Source organism: Aristolochia californica, unplaced genomic scaffold, assembly GCF_029961685.1.
Source record: "Aristolochia californica isolate CCGP_79_NKW_82.1479 unplaced genomic scaffold, dmAriCali1.0.hap1 SCAF_4, whole genome shotgun sequence".
Taxonomy (NCBI): Eukaryota; Viridiplantae; Streptophyta; class Magnoliopsida; order Piperales; family Aristolochiaceae; genus Aristolochia; species Aristolochia californica.
The window spans coordinates 42,124,505-42,142,831 of record NW_027182103.1 but is presented as its reverse complement, the minus strand read 5'-3'; the positions used below and the strand labels follow the sequence as shown (position 1 = coordinate 42,142,831).

General features: G+C 40.8%; 1 protein-coding gene across 2 annotated transcripts; it reads right to left on the bottom strand.

Annotated features, from left to right (window-relative positions):
- Positions 1–14,140: 14,140 nt before the first annotated feature.
- Positions 14,141–17,787, bottom strand: LOC137963809 (uncharacterized). 2 transcript variants are annotated; one of them, XM_068811012.1, is made up of 4 exons: positions 17,573–17,787; positions 15,307–15,531; positions 14,826–14,886; positions 14,141–14,726 (listed from the first exon to the last, which is right to left on the bottom strand). In XM_068811012.1, the coding sequence occupies exons 2-4, from the start codon at positions 15,516–15,518 to the stop codon at positions 14,439–14,441; spliced, it is 561 nt and encodes a 186-aa protein (XP_068667113.1). In that variant the 5' UTR covers positions 15,519–15,531; positions 17,573–17,787; the 3' UTR covers positions 14,141–14,438. The 2 variants fall into 2 exon arrangements, with proteins under 2 accessions (XP_068667113.1, XP_068667114.1); XM_068811013.1 differs by having other exon boundaries at positions 14,826–14,883.
- Positions 17,788–18,327: the final 540 nt, after the last annotated feature.

Sequence of the window (18,327 nt, the reverse complement as noted above, 5' to 3'; positions counted from 1 at the left end):
ATTTAATACAAAATGGATGGGAGAAGAGAAAATTGTTTTTTTAGGGTAATAATTAATCTATTAATATTTATAGATTCTATTTTTCAGCTAAAGTAAATAATGTGATTATGAGATAAAATTGGATAATATATATTTGTCAAGATAAATAATTAGTTAATCTATATACTTACATTATAATGTAGCTATAAGGGTTTGATGAGTTGATAAATTTGAATCATTTATCTATTTTCCTTTATGAGCATTGCCAATGAGTTGATGCCCAATTTGCTCTAAGAAAACCCAACCTTGATTGGAAAAATGTCTCTAGTAGAATTCTTAAATAGACGAAGGGGGTGCATCGAGCCCCACTCTACAGCTTTTGTTGTCAATGGAGGAAGGGTTCCCGCCCTTCCTTTTGCTATGCTAAAGCTATATACTTGGAAGAGGAGGGTGGGGACCCTTCCCCTATAGATAGTAGAAAGTGGAGGGAAAGGCTCTAACCCCACTCCCTTTGCATTTTTTGAGTAGGGTGAGGCTTTGTTGTTGCCACTGTCTTGCCATACAATGGTGGGAGGCGAGGGTTCCCTCCCAAGCATTCCAAACAAAAAATATTTAAGTACTTTTTTTATGACTTTTTAGTGTCGAATTTGTTCGATTTGTGCTAAAAGGCAGAGGATTATTTTCCATGTGAAATGACTAGTTTCTTTTCCTATTTAAACAAGCTCTATTTAAGCAACTTTGAGCTCAAAATTGTTCACCAAGCATTCCTACAGTGAACCAATGCTATTTCAAAGTCTTCCAAACAATTGGTTTTAAAGGCAGAGGATTCAAGAGAGAGACCAAAATGAGAGTTTTTTTTTATATATAAAAAAAAGAATAACCTAAGTACATTGCTCACTTACTTTCAAATATGTCAATTTAAGTTCAGTTTGAGATTTGACTATGAGTCTTTCAGATTAGACTCTTATTTATGGCCTTCCATAGATGTTCTTGTTAATCGTAGGTTGACTTCCATATTATTTTTTTATGATAATAAAACTTAATTGAACTAATAACTTACAAATCTAAAGTATTTTAGATACTTCACTTTTAAGAGCATCTCAAGATCTAAAACATCAAAGCCAAAACGAAGTCCTCAAGCACAATTGAAGAACATCTTTTGAAGAAGCACTATCAAGGAGAAGACAACGAAAAGACTCGAGTTTGAACATCATAGACAAACATCTAAACTCATCAATTTTTGTAAGAGAGAATTCTAAACCCTTATTTCGTAAGTACTTGTGAAATCGGAGATTTAGTATATAAATTGCATATAGAAATGTCTAGAATCACCATAAACAAATTGATTGATTGGTCCATTTGAGTGTATTCTATCTCAAGAAAAAAAAGTAGACCAAAATACTCAATCAAGAGAAAGATGATAATATAAAATTAAATGTCATCCACGATGCCGTGGTATCCAAGCTAGATGCGTTGATTCATGAGCATGAGGATGTATTCAAAATGCACCATAAAAATTGAAGAACATGTAGATGTAGAAAATGTTCATGATATTTGCATTAATCATAAGGCCTTAAATACCAAGTATGACTTTCTTAAGAAAGATAGAGAGTGTCTAAAGAGAGAAAATTCTTTTTGAGTTAAACCAAATTGGATACATTGATCCAATGGCACAAAGTAGTTCTTGACTTGAGTCTACGCAATGGCAGAATGCTAGCTTAGGAAATTTGACAAAAACAAGAGGTTTTTAAATACATAAGCGAACCATTAAAAAAAAAAAAAAAAACTGTAGAGCGACCACTCAAACAGCCAACAAATGATTAATATATAGTTTGTGAGGCAGAGATCCCCTATTTTATTTAAAGAACATTTTTAAAACCTTTTCTCTTAAACAATTCTTTCAAAAAAGTAAAATCCCTTTGTCAAGAAGGATGTGTTAGGAAATTCATATTTTTTATTCTAATTTGGGTAACATATTTATTATATAATTATATTTTTTATTATTAATGGAATGGCTGAAATTAAGTGATCTAATTTTGTTAAGCCCATTAAGGAATGGGCCATAGATATGGGCCATGAATATGGGCCACTTGAGTAGATACCATAGGGAATTATGGGAACCCTATATAAAGAGACACAACATGGTTATGGTCCCCAACATACTAAATCACACACAGTTTCCCTTCTCCCCATCCGGAAGAGAGACGAAGGTTACATTGAGGAATAAGGCGATTTAGTTGAGGAATACCATATCCGTTCTTATCGTTCGTCATAGAGATTCCGCATCAAAAGGCGAAATTTACGGAATGGATCCAGGTATTTTGTTTTTAATCCTAATATTCTAGCATGTTGTAAATTCTGGATTAAAATTTACTATTACAAATATAACAAGTGGTATCAGAGCAGTTCTGTTAGATTATTAGGTTTTTTTTAGATTAATTCCGTGAAGTCTAGAAATTTTTGTTTTTTTTTTAATCCACGGAATTCGTCGCCGTCGGGTGAGGCGGAGGATCGCGCTGCAGCGTCCGCTGGGAGACGCTGCAGCGACTCTGATAGCCGGCCACCATCTCTCTGCGCGTGGCAGAGAGGGCAACAGAGGCGGAGAGGGCAACGGAATTCCCCCCCCGTTACTCTCCACGAGTGGAAGAGGGGGAGACCGAAGAAGCCCCGTCGATGCAGCGACGCCCGGCGGAAAAGGGGGCGGCGACGGAGGATACCTGTCGTCGTCGGAAGGGGAAAGAAGGAAGAATATGGGCGAACGGCAGCGCCGGAAACAGAAAGTCCGGCGCTGCAGCGCCCATCGGAAAGAATGGGCGACAGCAGGTCCCGTCGGGAGCGCTGCTGTGCCGTCGGCGCGCTGCCGTGCCTGTCGGGCGCGCTGCCGTGCCTGTTGGGCGACAGCAGTGCCCGTCGGGAGTGCCGTGGCCCTTGGGCGGCAGCAGCGCCTGTCGGGAGGGCTGCCGTCGCCCCGCCCGTTGCCACCACCAGGCGCGTTGCCATGCCCGTTGGGCAACTGCAGTGCCGGTTCACTGCAGCGTTCGTTGGGCAACCGCCGTGCCTGGTCACTGTAACGGGCGCGGTGCTTTGTCCGTTGGACAACCGCCGTGCCTGTCACTGTTACGGGCGCGGTGCTTTGTCCGTTGGACAACCTCAGCAACTGTTGTGTACTGCCATGCCCATTGGGCAACTGCATGGGCGTGCGTCCGTTGGGCAACCGCCGTGCCTGGTCACTCTAGCGGCGCGGTGCTTTGTTCGTTGGACAACCGCAGCAACCGTTGTGTGCGCTGCTATGTCCGTTGGATAATATGTAGCATCGAAAAGAAAAAAAATTAGCAACTCGGGGTTGGTAAGAGTTACCTATTGAGCTTGAATCGGGTGAATCAATTTGAACCGGTTGCTATAGATTGGGTCGACTCGGGATAAGCTGGCTCGACAGAGCTGAAGCTTTGCTTTTGGCGTATATGCCCAATAAAGCTGCTCATATTTGTTTGTTACATTTGACTAAATATTTTGTTTATATATATTACATTACAAAACATTTATTGCAGCTCCAAGGAAATAAAGGCCAATGTCGTGAAGCCAATGGGGCAGTGTCACAGTGTTGGGCAACTGAATAAAACAAAAAATAAATAATAATAATAATAATATTTTGTTCAGTTGGTCTAGTATTTTCAATCAAATTGTTTGAAGCTACATGTTGCCAAAGTAACCTCTGTAGTGTAGAATAATTTGACTAGAAATACATAGATGTTTGTACGGAGTTATTTATGCAAATTGTGCTCGGCCCAAAGGAAGACACAATTTAGCCCTGTGATGATAAATGCGTGACAATTATAAAGACTTTTCATGTGAATAATAGTCGGTCCATAGAAAGGCTATTGTTTGACAGAACTGATTGTCAGTATTTGATCATTGCACTGAGAGTACCACTTACAATTAATTTCTCTGTCCAAAGACTAGGAATTAATGTTGTACTAGGTATCTTGAGATGGGTCCCCAATTTGGATTCTATTTTGTACTTGTCTATTTTTCTTTATATGACATGCTAGTTAATGTGAGTATGCTTGTTTATTTTGTTCTTTATACAGTTTCTGTTGCTACTGCTTCAAATGTGACTGCTCAAATAAGCAGTATTCCAATGTTAAGCGGGACGAATTTTAAGGCTTGGAAAGATACTGTGGAAATTGTCCTCGGTTGTATGGATTTAAATCTTGCACTTCGGGCAGAGCCACCCATTTCTACTCCTGATAACCTCAATGAGGTTAAAATTGAGAAGTGGGAGCGCTCTAACCGAATGTGTTTGATGATCATGAAACGCTCCATTCCGGAGGCGTTTCGGGGCTCTATGACAGAGAGCGAGAGCGCCAAGAAGTTCCTAGAAGAAATTGAACAATATTTTGCCAAGAATGAAAAATCAGAGGCGAGTAGCCTTTTGGCTAAACTCGTTTCGATGAAGTATAAAGGCAAAGGGAACATAAGAGAGTACATCATGGAAATGTCTCATCTCGCATCAAAACTCAAGTCACTTAAGTTAGAGCTGTCTGAGGACTTGCTAGTGCACTTGGTTCTGATTTCTCTTCCTGCACACTTTGGCCAATTCAAAGTGAGTTATAACACTCAGAAGGACAAATGGTCCTTAAATGAGCTTATATTTCACTGTGTGCAAGAGGAAGAGAGGCAACAACGGGATAAGACTGAAAGTGCTCACTTGGCCTCCACCTCTCAGTACAAGAAGAAGAAGAGAGGTAAGGATATTGCGGTAGGTTCTTCTCAGACTAAGAAACTGAAGAAGCAGGCTAAGGAGTTCACCTGCTTCTTCTGCAAGAAGTCGGGACATATGAAGAAGGATTGTCCCAAGTACGCCGCCTGGCGTGTAAAGAAGGGTATGCCTCTAACTTTAGTTTGTTCTGAAGTTAATTTAGCTTCTGTACCTAAAGACACTTGGTGGGTGGATTCTGGTGCTACCACTCACATTAGTATGTCTTTGCAGGGTTGCCTATGGAGCCAATCGCCAAGTGATGCTGAAAAATTCATCTTTGTGGGCGACGACAATAAAGTTGCAGTAGAAGCTATAGGAACTTTCAGATTACAATTAAACACTGGATTTTATTTGGATTTATTTGAGACATTTGTTGCATCGTCTTTTAGGCGGAATTTAATTTCTATTTCCATTTTGGACACATCAGGTTTTTCTTGTTCTTTTGGAAATAATAAAGTTAATCTCTACCAAAATTCAAATTTTGTTGGTTCCGGTCCTTTAATTGATAATCTATATATGCTTGATGTTGTTAGTTCCTATAGAGAAATATTGCAAATTAGTTCACGTGGTACGAAGCGAAAATTAAGTGAGAATTCCGCCACATTATGGCACAAACGTTTAGGACATATCTCTAAACAAAGAATTCAAAGGCTTGTGTCGGATGGAATTCTTGAACCCCTAGATACTACAAACTTCCAAGTTTGTGTTGAGTACATCAAGGGGAAACAAACAAATGTTAGAAAATTAGGTGCAGAAAGAGCTAAAGATGTCTTAGAACTTATACATACAGATATCTGTGGTCCATTCCCTACAGCTTCATGGAATGGCCAACAGTACTTCATTACGTTCATAGACGATTACTCTAGATTCGGTTACCTATATTTAATACATGAGAAGTCACATTCCCTGGACGTCTTTAAGTCTTTCAAAGCTGAAGTTGAACTTCAACTTGGAAAGAAAATCAAGGTTGTCAAATCCGACCGTGGTGGTGAATACTACGGACGGTATGATGGATCAGGAGAACAACGTCCAGGACCCTTCGCGATTTTCCTCAAAAAGTGTGGAATTGTTCCGCAATACACCATGCCGGGCAAACCCAGCATGAACAGTGTTGCAGAGCGACGAAACTGAACTCTTAAGGATATGGTAAGGAGTATGATCAGTCATTCCTCTTTGCCAGAGTCACTTTGGGGAGAAGCTCTCAAGACCGCAATGTACATCCTTAACAGGGTACCGAGCAAAGCAGTTGCCAAAACCCCCTATGAACTTTGGACAGGCAAGAAGCCTAGCATTAGGCACTTGCACATTTGGGGTTGTCCAGCTGAGGCCCGGCCTTATAGGCCACATGAAAGAAAACTGGACTCAAGAACGGTTAGCTGTTATTTCGTTGGGTATGCTGAACGCTCTCGGGGTTATAAGTTTTACGATCCCACATCACGATCCTTCTTTGAAACGGGAAATGTGAGATTCCTTGAGGATATTGAGTTTGGAGGGGAAGAAAACATAAGGAATGTTGTCTCTGAAGAAGAATCTGTTATTGATAGTGATCAGTTCTTCATACCTATTGCTGTTCAAGACACAGTTCAGGCACTAGAAGACAATGTTCAGGCTCTTATTCCTGACATTGTTCTAGATCAAGACAACAATGAGATTCTTCCTCTTGCACCACCTTTAGTACAAACTCAACAACCTCAAGAGGTGCCATTAAGGAGATCCACTAGAGAGAGGAGAAATGCGATTCCAGATGATTATATCATATTTCTCCAAGAACATGAGGATGGCATCGGATTGACAGAAGATGACCCGATTAACTTATGTCAAGCCTTGCGCAGTTCTAACTCTCAAACGTGGATTGATGCCATGACGGATGAGATAAAGTCTATGAAAGACAATGACGTTTGGGATCTCATCGAGTTGCCTAAAGGTGTGAAGCCCATTGGTTGTAAATGGATATTTAAAACTAAGAGGGATTCAAAAGGCAATGTCGAGAGATAAAAGGCCCGTCTAGTCGCTAAAGGCTTTACTCAAAGGGAAGGCATAGACTATAAAGAGAATTTCTTTCCGGTATCTTCGAAAGACTCTTTTAGAACAATAATGGCACTAGTGGCTCATTTAGATCTAGAGCTACATCAGATGGATGTCAAAACTGCGTTTCTCAATGGAGACATTGATGAGACGATTTATATGGTACAACCAGAAAACTTTTTATCTGGTGATCCAAAGTCTATGGTCTGTAAATTGAAGAAATCCATTTATGGTCTCAAACAGGCTTCCCGTCAATGGTATCACAAGTTCCATCAAGTCATAACTTCGTACGGTTTTGAGGCGAATGTTGTTGATGATTGTATATATCATAAGTTCAGTGGGAGTAAATACATCTTCCTGATATTATATGTCGATGATATTCTACTCGCTAGTAACGATATAGGCTTATTGCACGAAACCAAAAAATTTCTGACGAAGAAATTCGAAATGAAAGATCTTGGTGATGCCTCTTTTGTATTAGGTATACAGATACTTAGAGACCGTTCTCAAGGTATCCTTAGGTTGTCACAAAAGAGCTATATTGATAAGGTGTTGAGTAGATTCGGCATGAAAGATAGTAAACCAGGAGACACACCTGTCGCTAAATGAGACAAATTTAGTCTCAAACAGTGCCCTAAAAATGATCTTGAACGAACAAAGATACAGAAAATTCCCTATGCATCAGTAGTAGGGAGTTTAATGTATGTTCAAGTTTGTACTCGTCCCGACATAGCATTTATAGTAGGAATTCTGGGCAGGTATTTGAGTAATCCGGGTATGCAACATTAGAAGGCAGCCAAACGCGTGATGCGTTATTTGAGGAGAACAAAAGACTACATGCTTACTTATCGGAGATCAGACAGTTTAGAGATCATTGGGTTATCTGACTCCGACTTTGCTGGATGCCAAGATAGCAGACACTCTACATCAGGCTACATCTTTATGTTGGGTGAAGGAGCTATCTCATGGAAGTCTGCTAAGCAGACTCTTATAGCTTCTTCAACCATGGCTGTGGAGTTCATTGCTTGTTTTGAGGCATCCAACCATGGAATATGGTTGCGAAACTTTGTCACTGGGCTGCGAGTGGTAGATAGCATTGACAGGCCATTAAAGATTTACTATGACAATAACTCGACAGTACTTTATTCCAACAACAACAGGAGGTCGACGAAGTCAAAGTTTATTGACATCAAGTTTCTAGTTGTTAAGGAGAGAGTTCAGAATAAGCAGATTTCTATAGAACATATAGGGACGGACTCTATGCTAGCAGACCCATTAACCAAGGGTTTACCGCCTAAGGTCTTTCATGAGCACACTGCTCATATGGGCGTTATTTCTGAGGATACCTTGGTTTAGTGGGAGTCATTTTTGTACTATATGTTTGCTTTAAACATTGAGTTATTTGATTTTTTAATAAAATTGATTGCTTATTATTTTATTTATGAACTTGCTTGTGTTTTTCTATGTGCAATGTTCACATTGCATTAAGGACTATGGAAAGATCTCACTAAAGACTAAAGAAGGACCAGTTGGAAATAGGCATGTTTGAGATTGTTGAAGATACTGCCTTAAGAGATTGATCCTCAATCAATTAAGGATTATAAAAACTGATTCTCAATCAATTAAGGATCATTGCCCTGTTTAGGGTCTTCCATCACAGGAGCTAATTAAGCTCAATCACAGGAGCTAATTAGGCTCAATCATTCCTTGTATGTAGATTTACAATATCTTGTAATCAATTGTAAATCCCTGTAATTAGGGATATCACTCCTATAAATTAATGAAAGCATGGCACCCCAAGGTGTGGTGAATTTTTTAATCATTCTTCTCATGGTATCAGAGCTGTTCTGGATTAAAATTCCGTGATCCACTATGGCCTCTGAATTTTCTTCTGATCTTCTCTCATTCAATACCATGCTTCACATGGTCACCATCAAACTTTCATCTTCCAATTATCTTCTATGGAAGAGTCAGTTCCTTCCTCTCCTTGACAGTCAAGGTCTGCTGGGTCATGTGGATGGTACTCTTGTGCCACCACCTCTTTTTGACCCTCCTACGTCTCAGACACCAAACCTCAAGCACTCATCATGGAAAGCTATTGACCAGCGTCTTCTCAGTCTTCTTCTTTCTTCTCTGTCCGAAGAAGCTATGGCTGAAGCCGTCGGTCTCTCCACCTCTCGTGAGGTATGGCTTGCTCTAGAGAATTCCTTCAGTCACAAGTCAAAAGCCCGTGAAATTCGTCTCAAAGACGACCTTCAATTGATGAAAAGAGGAGCTCGCCATCGGTCGTCCCATTGATGACACCGACAAGGCGCACTGGTTCCTCCGGGGTCTTGGTCCGGAATTCTCTGGTTTTTCCTCTGCCCAAATGGCCCAAACCCCCTTACCCTGTTTTTCCGACATCGCCTCACGCGCGGAAAGCTTCGAGATTTTTCAAAAATCTCTCGAGCCCACGGCTCCCTCTCCTGCGGCTTTCACTGCAAACCGAGTCTCCCATCAACGCTCCGGTGGCTCTTCTCGCCATCGCCGGGGTCGCGGAAACGGTCACGGCAGCCACGGCAGCTCTGGAAACAGAGGCACCTTCGTCTCCGGCCACGGCCACAGCCAACACGGTGATTCCGGTCACGGCTCAGGTCGTCCCACCACCAGCAATGGTCGCCGCCCCCCCCCCCCCCCCCGGTGCCAAATCTGCCGTCAGGACGGCCACTATGCCGATCGCTGTCGGCAACGGTATTCACTGGAGGAATACCCTTCGGCGCATCTCGCTGATTCATTTAATCAACAGTGCTCCGTGTCCGAAACCCAAAATTCGGACTGGTTCGTGGATACGGGGGCCACGGCCCACATGACCCCGGTTCACTCTTCATTGGATCAAACGGTAATCTACACGGGTAAGGATCGTGTAATTGTGGGGAATGGCGCGTCTCTACCTATTACTCATACTGGTTCCCTTTCTCCTTCCCCAGATCTTCAATTATTAGATATTTTGGTTGTTCCTCATCTTACTAAAAATCTTTTGTCTATTAGTAAATTAACGAATGATTTTCCCTTCTCCGTTACGTTTACTAATAATTCTTTCACTGTTCAGAATCGCCAAACGGGAAAGGTGGTGGCAACCGGTCGGCGTGATGGAGGTCTATATGTGCTAGAGCGTGGAAATTCAGCACTTATTTCTGTTTTGAAAAATAAATCTCTTCATGCCTCCTATGATTTATGGCATGCTCGATTAGGCCATGTGCATCATTCTGTTATCTCCTTATTAAATAAAGATGGCCATCTTCATCTTACTTCAGTATTGCCCTCTCCGCATTTATGTGCTACATGTCAACTTTCCAAAAGTCACCGTTTGCCTTATCTTCGCAATACCAAAAAGTCATCTAAATTGTTAGAATTAATTCATTGCGATATATGGGGTCCTTCACCAGTACCATCGCATTTGGGTTTTCTTTACTATGTTTTATTTATTGATGATTATTCTCGTTTCACTTGGCTTTACCCATTGAAATTGAAGTCTAATTTCTATGATATTTTTCTTCAATTTCATAAATTTGTTGAAAATCAACATTCTGCTCGTATCAAAATTTTTCAAAGCGATGGTGGTGCAGAATTTACTAGCACTCGTTTTAAACACCATCTCAGCTCTTCGGGAATTCATCATCAATTATCTTGTCCCTACACTCCTGCCCAAAATGGCCGCGCAGAACGAAAACATCGTCATTTGACTGAAACTGGTTTGGCCTTACTCTTCCATTCCCACATTTCTCCTCGTTACTGGGTTGACGCCTTTAGCACTGCTGCCTACATCATCAATCGATTGCCCACACCGCTTCTCGGAGGTAAGTCCCCCTTTGAACTTATCTATGGTATTTCTCCAAATTATGACAATTTCCATCCTTTTGGTTGTCGTGTCTACCCATGTTTACGTGATTATATGCCAAATAAATTCTCGCCTCGTAGTATTCCTTGCATTTTTATGGGCTATAGTTCATCGTACAAAGGTTTTCGTTGTCTTAATCCTGTCACATCTAGACTTTATATTACTCGTCATGCTCAATTTGATGAGACTCATTTCCCATCCCATGCCTCTTCCCAGGCTCAACCTTTATCCTCTCTCAATTTCTCCAATTTTCTGGAACCCAGTCTCTCTTCTCCTGTCATGCCCCCATCTCTTTTGGCGCCCCCTTCTCGGCATATTACTCAATCCGACTCACTTCCTTGTGTTATTTGCACTAATCCCGTGGATGAGTCTTTGCAGGCCCCTTCTACTGTTACAGGACCTACTCTGCCACATGCTGATTCCACTGCTCCTGTTGCTACTATTCCGGTGGGTTCTCATCCTATGGTCACACGCGCCAAAGCTGATATTTTCAAACCTCGTCACTCGGCTGATCTGGCGTATTCTGGCTCATCTGGGCTGCTTTCTGCTCTCCTCGCATCTACTGAGCCTAAAGGGTTCAAATCTGCTGCCAAGAATCCAGCCTGGCTTGCCGCTATGGATGAAGAAATTCAGGCTCTTCAAAATAATCATACTTGGATTTTGGTACCTCGACCGGCTCATACCAATATTGTGGGTTCTAAATGGGTCTTTAGGACCAAATATTTGCCTGATGGTTCTATTGAACGGTTCAAAGCTCGTCTTGTCGCGAAGGGGTTTACACAAGTCCCAGGTTTTGACTACACCGACACCTTCAGTCCTGTCATCAAAGCTACCACTATTCGGGTTGTACTCTCTCTTGCTATTACTCATCGCTGGTCTCTCCGTCAATTGGACGTCAAAAATGCATTCCTCAACGGTCATCTCAATGAGCGTGTCTATATGGACCAGCCGCCTGGGTATATTGATCCTCGCTTCCCTGATCATGTTTGCCAGCTTCAGAAGGCTCTCTATGGTCTCAAACAAGCCCCTCGAGCTTGGTTCCAACGGTTCAGCTCTTTCCTTACACATCTTGGCTTCCACTGCAGTCGGGCTGATCCTTCGCTCTTCGTCTTTCATCGGCAATCTGACATCCTTTATCTGCTCCTATATGTCGATGATATTATTCTTACGAGCAACAACCCTTCTGTGCTTGATAATTTTGCCAGCAAGCTTCATTATGAGTTCGCTACAAAGGACTTGGGTTCTCTCAACTACTTCCTTGGTCTTGAAGCCACACCCACCTCTGATGGGCTCTTTCTTAGTCAACTGAAATATGCGCGCGACATTCTTGCTCGCGCTCACTTACTTGACAGCAAACCTGTACATACTCCTATGGTGGTTTCTCAGCATCTATCCTCTGTTGGTCAGTCTTTTTCGGATCCCACTCTTTATCGATCTCTTGTTGGTGCTCTTCAATATTTGACCATCACGCGACCCGACATTGCTCATGCTATCAACTCGGTTAGTCAATTTCTACACTCTCCCACTGATAACCACTTTCTTGCTGTTAAGCGTATTCTTCGGTATGTCAAAGGCACTCTTCATTATGGTCTATCCTTTCGCCCGTCTGCTTCTCCTGGCTCCTTAATTGCTTATTCTGATGCTGACTGGGCCGGCTGTCCTGACACTCGCCGCTCCACCTCGGGTTACTCCATCTACCTTGGAGACAACTTAGTTTCTTGGAGTGCCAAGAAGCAACCTACAGTTTCTCGTTCCAGCTGTGAATCGGAATATCGTGCCCTTGCTCTCACGGCCACCGAACTTATCTGGCTCACTCATCTTCTTCGTGATCTCAAAGTATCCATTCCCAAGCAGCCTCTTCTCTTATGCGATAACAAAAGCGCTCTTTTCTTGAGCTCCAACCCTGTTGTTCACAAACGGGCCAAACATGTTGAGCTAGACATTCACTTTCTGCGAGAACTTGTTGTTGCTGGAAAGATTCGCACTCAATATGTGCCATCTCACTTACAGATTGCGGATATCTTCACCAAGAGCGTCTCTCGCCCTCTCTTTCAGTTTTTTCGGTTCAAGCTTCACGTCTGTCCTAATCCGACGCTTAGCTTGCGGGGGGCTGTTGAAGATACTGCCTTAAGAGATTGATCCTCAATCAATTAAGGATTATAAAAATTGATTCTCAATCAATTAAGGATCATTGCCCTGTTTAGGGTCTTCCATCACAGGAGCTAATTAAGCTCAATCACAGGAGCTAATTAGGCTCAATCATTCCTTGTATGTAGATTTACAATATCTTGTAATCAATTGTAAATCCCTGTAATTAGGGATATCACTCCTATAAATTAATGAAAGCATGGCACCCCAAGGTGTGGTGAATTTTTTAATCATTCTTCTCAGAGATCACATTGCATGTAATTTCCATGCTACTCATCCATATTTGATCTATGTCATTGAGTGTATTAGTATGGTGATCATCGTGGTTTAGTCACGAATGTAATATGATGAAAGTCGCAGTGGTTCCATTATTAATATATACGATGGTTCCATTATTAATAGTATACAGATGCGCGCCTAAAGAATTGTGATATAATTGTTTCAGGAATGATATGTAACCCAAGTGGGAGATTGTTAGGAAATTCATATTTCCTATTCTAATTTGGGTAACATATTTATTATGTAATTATATTTTCTATTATTAATGGAAGGGCTGAAATTAAGTGATCTAATTTTGTTAAACCCATTAAGGAATGGGCCATGAATATGGGCCACTCGAGTAGATACCATAGGGAATTATGGGAACCCTATATAAAGAGACACAACATGGTTATGGTCCCCAACATACTAAATCGCACACAGTTTTCCTTCTCCCCATCCGGAAAAGAGACGAAGGTCCCATTGAGGAATAAGGCAATTTAGTTGAGGAAGACCATATCTGTTCTTATCGTTCGTCATAGAGATTCCGCATCAGAAGGCGAAATTTACGGAATGGATCCAGGTATTTTGTTTTGAATTCTAATATTCTAGCATGTTGTAAATTCTGGATTAGAATTTACTATTACGAATATAACAGGATGAACCATCGAAATATTGCCAACAAAAAGCAACATGAATATAAAAAACTAGACTTCATGTAAATTAGAAACGATGTACTTGTTTAATTAATCAGTAATAAAATCATAATGCCTCAATCAACCAATTATAACCTATCACTAAACCACCATGCAAGCATAGGCTCAAAAACAAAAACAAAAAAAATACTGATCTAGTTCAATGCCAAGCCTGCCTTTCATTGTGTAATTAACTAGATCCACTCACTCAATCAATCAATCAATCAATCAATCTGGACTAAATCTTAACATGAAAGGTATCAAAATGCTACAGTGAATCGCAGAAGGAACCATGTGAAAGCAACTCTTTAAATTTATACCCCACGTGTAAAAGCTTCGTTCGCAGTCAAAATTCCTAAGACTAACAAAAACCCAAAAAAAAAAAAAACATTGTTTAACGCCAATATGCTTGCATCTGATTTATATACACATTTCTAATGTACATATACATCGATGTTCAACATGAACTAGCTTTCAAAAGCTACAAAGTGAAAATAAGATGACAATACAGCTGATAGACACTTACCCAAGGCACGACTATATACAAATCCAAGATTCTCCTGCAGGAGGAAAGGGTTAAAGGTAAAAGGCCGTAGGCTGTTGCTGGAAGTACTCTGCCTACATGATCCTGAAATCTATACAATACACCAGTAAAGAAAACTCATTCTAACATCAAAAGGTCGCTCTGGAAAACGCTCTAAGCAAGAGCTGGGACAAAGCAATGTGACTCTGAACTTCCACAAGAAAACCCCTCAATTCTGACTATTGGTGTGGACTTCCCACCAAACGAAGAAGCTCCACATGAGGGCACTCTTTCTGCCCTCCCCATGGAGGTCCCTAATGGAGATGTGGAAGCAGTAAAATGAAATGTTTGTGTGACAAAATGCACATCATGGACCAATGGGTTGTTTGTGCGCACCGGAGGAGAACCACAAAAGAAGCCTTTACAACTGCTACCACCATCCACATCATCTTCAAGATCATCCTATCAAATAATTTTATCATGAAAAGAGTCACCCTTTTATCAAGAAAGAAATCCTCAGAAGCCGTTGGATGCACAAATAGTGAAGTAAAAAGGCTGTACCTTATTCCAAAAACAATTCAACAACTCCAAACCAGCACATCCTTTTTGAACCGGCAGGCTACTGGCATAAATAAAAAAGTAAATATGAGCATAAAAGATAAGTTGCATCAGACCTGCACACTGAGTGTCTGCCTCAAGTTCAGTCAAAGATTAGAAAGACAAGCACCAATTGGACTCTCTATCAAGTGAGATAGACATCACATTAATGTCCCAACCATCTGACAAACCACAACAGTGGAACAAGCATATGGGAGCAAGTGTTTCACAACAAACAACCCAAAGTATCAGCATTGGGAATTCAACATCCACATAAAAAGTGCCATAAATTATGTGTTTCCTTGGTAAATTAGTCTAACATAATAAGTGTTTCGGAAAGGAATTTCAAAAATGACAACACTCAACCTGATCAGAGAACAGTCCAAACATACAAACAAACAAACAACTAGTAATTACTTAAATCTGACAAATCTTGAACATGTACCTTTTAGAGGTGTAGACTCTACTGAGATTATCCACAAGATAGGGGGACCCAAAAGGTCTCAGGGGCGCAGGACAAATTATGACTTCCTCCGGACTAGCAATAGCTTGATTACCACTTTGATGCTCATTTGGTATCACATCCAGAGCAGACTCCATAACAGCATTGTCCAAGGTGATTTGCTCAACAGCAACAAGCCTCTTCAGATTATCCATATCTAACTAATTTCTGACAAGCAAATGGTACAGTATTAATATGTCTATACAAGAATAGGTATGTAGAATTTTAAACCTTCCCAGTTTGTGGGAAGGTTAACCATACCACCAACCCACCGTGTGATACATAATATTTTTCAGATTTTAATGGGCAATACAACAGTTCAAAATGATTTGCAGTCTCAGCAATATAATTTGCATAGAGACCGAATCATACTGCATTTGAAAATCAATAGTGTTTTAACCGACATCAGCAAGCATAGAATCTTGGACGGACAAATTATATTGTATTTCCAGATATCTGACAACAGCACAGCAAAATGTGCCATTCAAGCCTCGTGTACACAATAAAGTAAACAAAAAATACCTCAAACAATAATATGTCTAGCATTAAGATAATAAATAGAAAATTTGAAGCCTGGCATACCAAAAAGCACCAGAAATTGAACACTTATACTCTTTATCTCAAATTTCATTACAGAGTCAAAAACGAAAAGTAACCACTAATTCCCGTGAAGAACCCACGATAAAAGCAGAGGAAGATCTTAAATGGAAAAACCATGATCAGTAATTTCACAAAATTCGCTTAAAGATATGGATACCTAGGATCTTAAAGAAAACTTGAAACGGAAAAAAAAAAAAAAGAAAGATGACAGATACCAGAATCTCCCATTAGCTATAGAACAAAAGGTCTCAGAGGACAAAAAAACCCGAAAATTACCTAACATTCCCTTAACCAAAAAGGAAAATTCAAAATTCTTAAAATCAAAACTTTACAACACAATAGAAAAAAAAACGCCCAGTAAAGAAAGATACAGATTCCAAAAAGAGATCTTGATCTCGGGTAATAATGGCAAAATTGGAGGACGAGTATTGCAGAGACTAATTATCATGCAGAAACAAACTATCCAAAGACTAGTTTTTTAGATAACTAATAAAGTTCTTAAAATAAAATAGCTTCTGATTCTGTACAGCAAAGACAACCATAAAATACTCTGAAAGGATGAAACAACGACAATTCACTAGACAAGAAAATCATGAGAAGATGGATCTAATCAATTAGAGAAAACCAATAACCTCTCTCTCTCTCTCTCTCTCTCTCTCTCTCTCTCTCTCTCTCTGCACTGGATCGAGCCACCACACTTTGTTTTTAGCTTTTCCAAGTGACAAGTTACCTCCTATTGTAGTGAGGTAAACTTCTTATGATCAGGAAAACCAATGCAACATACATCTACAAATCTTTTAATGAGACTATTGTGGTTGATGCAGAAACTGACAAATAATACTGAGTAGGATATGTCCGGTATTGTAAGTGTAAGATAGACAAGTTTTCCAACGCTGGAATCTACAGATATCAACATTATCTTTGAATTCAGTACATAGTTTAACATTTGGTTCCATAGATGTACCTACAGGTTTACACCCAAGCGTTCCAGTTTCTATTAGAAGATCAAGCACCTCTCTCTCTCTCTCTCTCACTCTCTCTCTCTCTCTCACAAGATTATAGAGAGATCAACATAAGCCTACATCAGCGCGATACCTACAGATTTAATCCTGAAATTAAATGAGACCTCGGAAGTAGTAGAGTCAACAGAATCGCCACGCCTCGAGACTGTAAGAAAAAATAATGACTTGGATCTCTTCGAAAACTTAATCGTCCCCGCTCCATGAGATTACATAGAAATATGGCTCGCTAAACAGAAATCCACAAATGAAGTTTTAAAATCGTATGCTTCAGGTCAATGGAAAGCCGAAATGTGTAAAGAGAAGGTTCATAAAAAAAAATCCTCATAGTATGTAGAGAACCAGAGAACTCCAAAGATCGCACAGTTCAAGGTTATATACGGATCTTTGACATCCTAGACGAACATCCTTATAGAAAATAACTAAAAAACATGCGTGTGCAAAACTCAATTGGAAAAGGAGTAAAAGAAAGAAAACCAAACAAAATTATTTGAGTAAGAGAGGCCAAAAAGCCCTAATACACTAAGAAAAGAAATTCGTCGAAAGAGAAAGAAAAAGAAAATAAGTAAGTTAGTATGCATGTCACTTACCAGAACTGCAAGCCACAGACCCTGAAGACAGATCTTCCTCGCCAGAGAGGGAGGGAGAGACAGAAACCACAAAACAAACGCGCAGGAGAAGAGAACCAGTAAAGGTTTGCGAGAAAGAAGAAGGAACAAGCAGCGGAGCCTGCCGGACACCTCCCCTTTCCCCGCCCTTTTTCACGCCTGCTCTCTTCTCCCGGAGCGCCAGACGACTCTTGGCGGCCTCTTAACGCTGCCTCTCACTATTAAAATCAGATCGGGCTTTATCTTTTCCTCTTTTATAAAACGAAAAAAAGAAAAGTCTCATTAAGACCGCTTAATAGGGATTAAGTCAAATTTAATTACGTCATCTAATGTGGTTTCGTTTCTCGACGGACTCTTTTTACGGTTAATGAGCCTGTCCCCCCCCCCCCAACTCCCTCCCTGGACTTATCCTACTTTTGTCGTGCTGGCCAGCTGTAAAAAAAGCTAAAAACCAGTAAATCACCAGTCGGACCCACAACTCCGTTCGGACCCCAACCCGATACCAGATTCGCCTCCCGATCCCGGACCCGCCTCACCCCCGATCTTCCCCGTCCTCCGGACGTGATTTGGTCAACTCAAGGACCCATGATCCAACTAGACGAGATAGACCGGGTCGACTCATCCAGGTCAACATGCGAGAGGCTTATCTCGTGGAAGTGACGGATTCCGTCGTTGTGACAACATATATTTAATGCAAAAAGAATAACTATTCATTCTATACTTATCCGAATCCAAAG

Coding starts and splice junctions, on each gene's coding strand:
- LOC137963809 (XM_068811012.1), bottom strand. CDS start 15,518: ATGGATAATCTGAAGAGGCTTGTTGCTGTTGAGCAAATCACCTTGGAC. Junction 14,887..15,306: donor AGAGTCTACACCTCTAAAAG/GTACATGTTCAA, acceptor TATTTATGCCAG/TAGCCTGCCGGTTCAAAAAG. Junction 14,727..14,825: donor TGAATTGTTTTTGGAATAAG/GTACAGCCTTTT, acceptor ATTATTTGATAG/GATGATCTTGAAGATGATGT.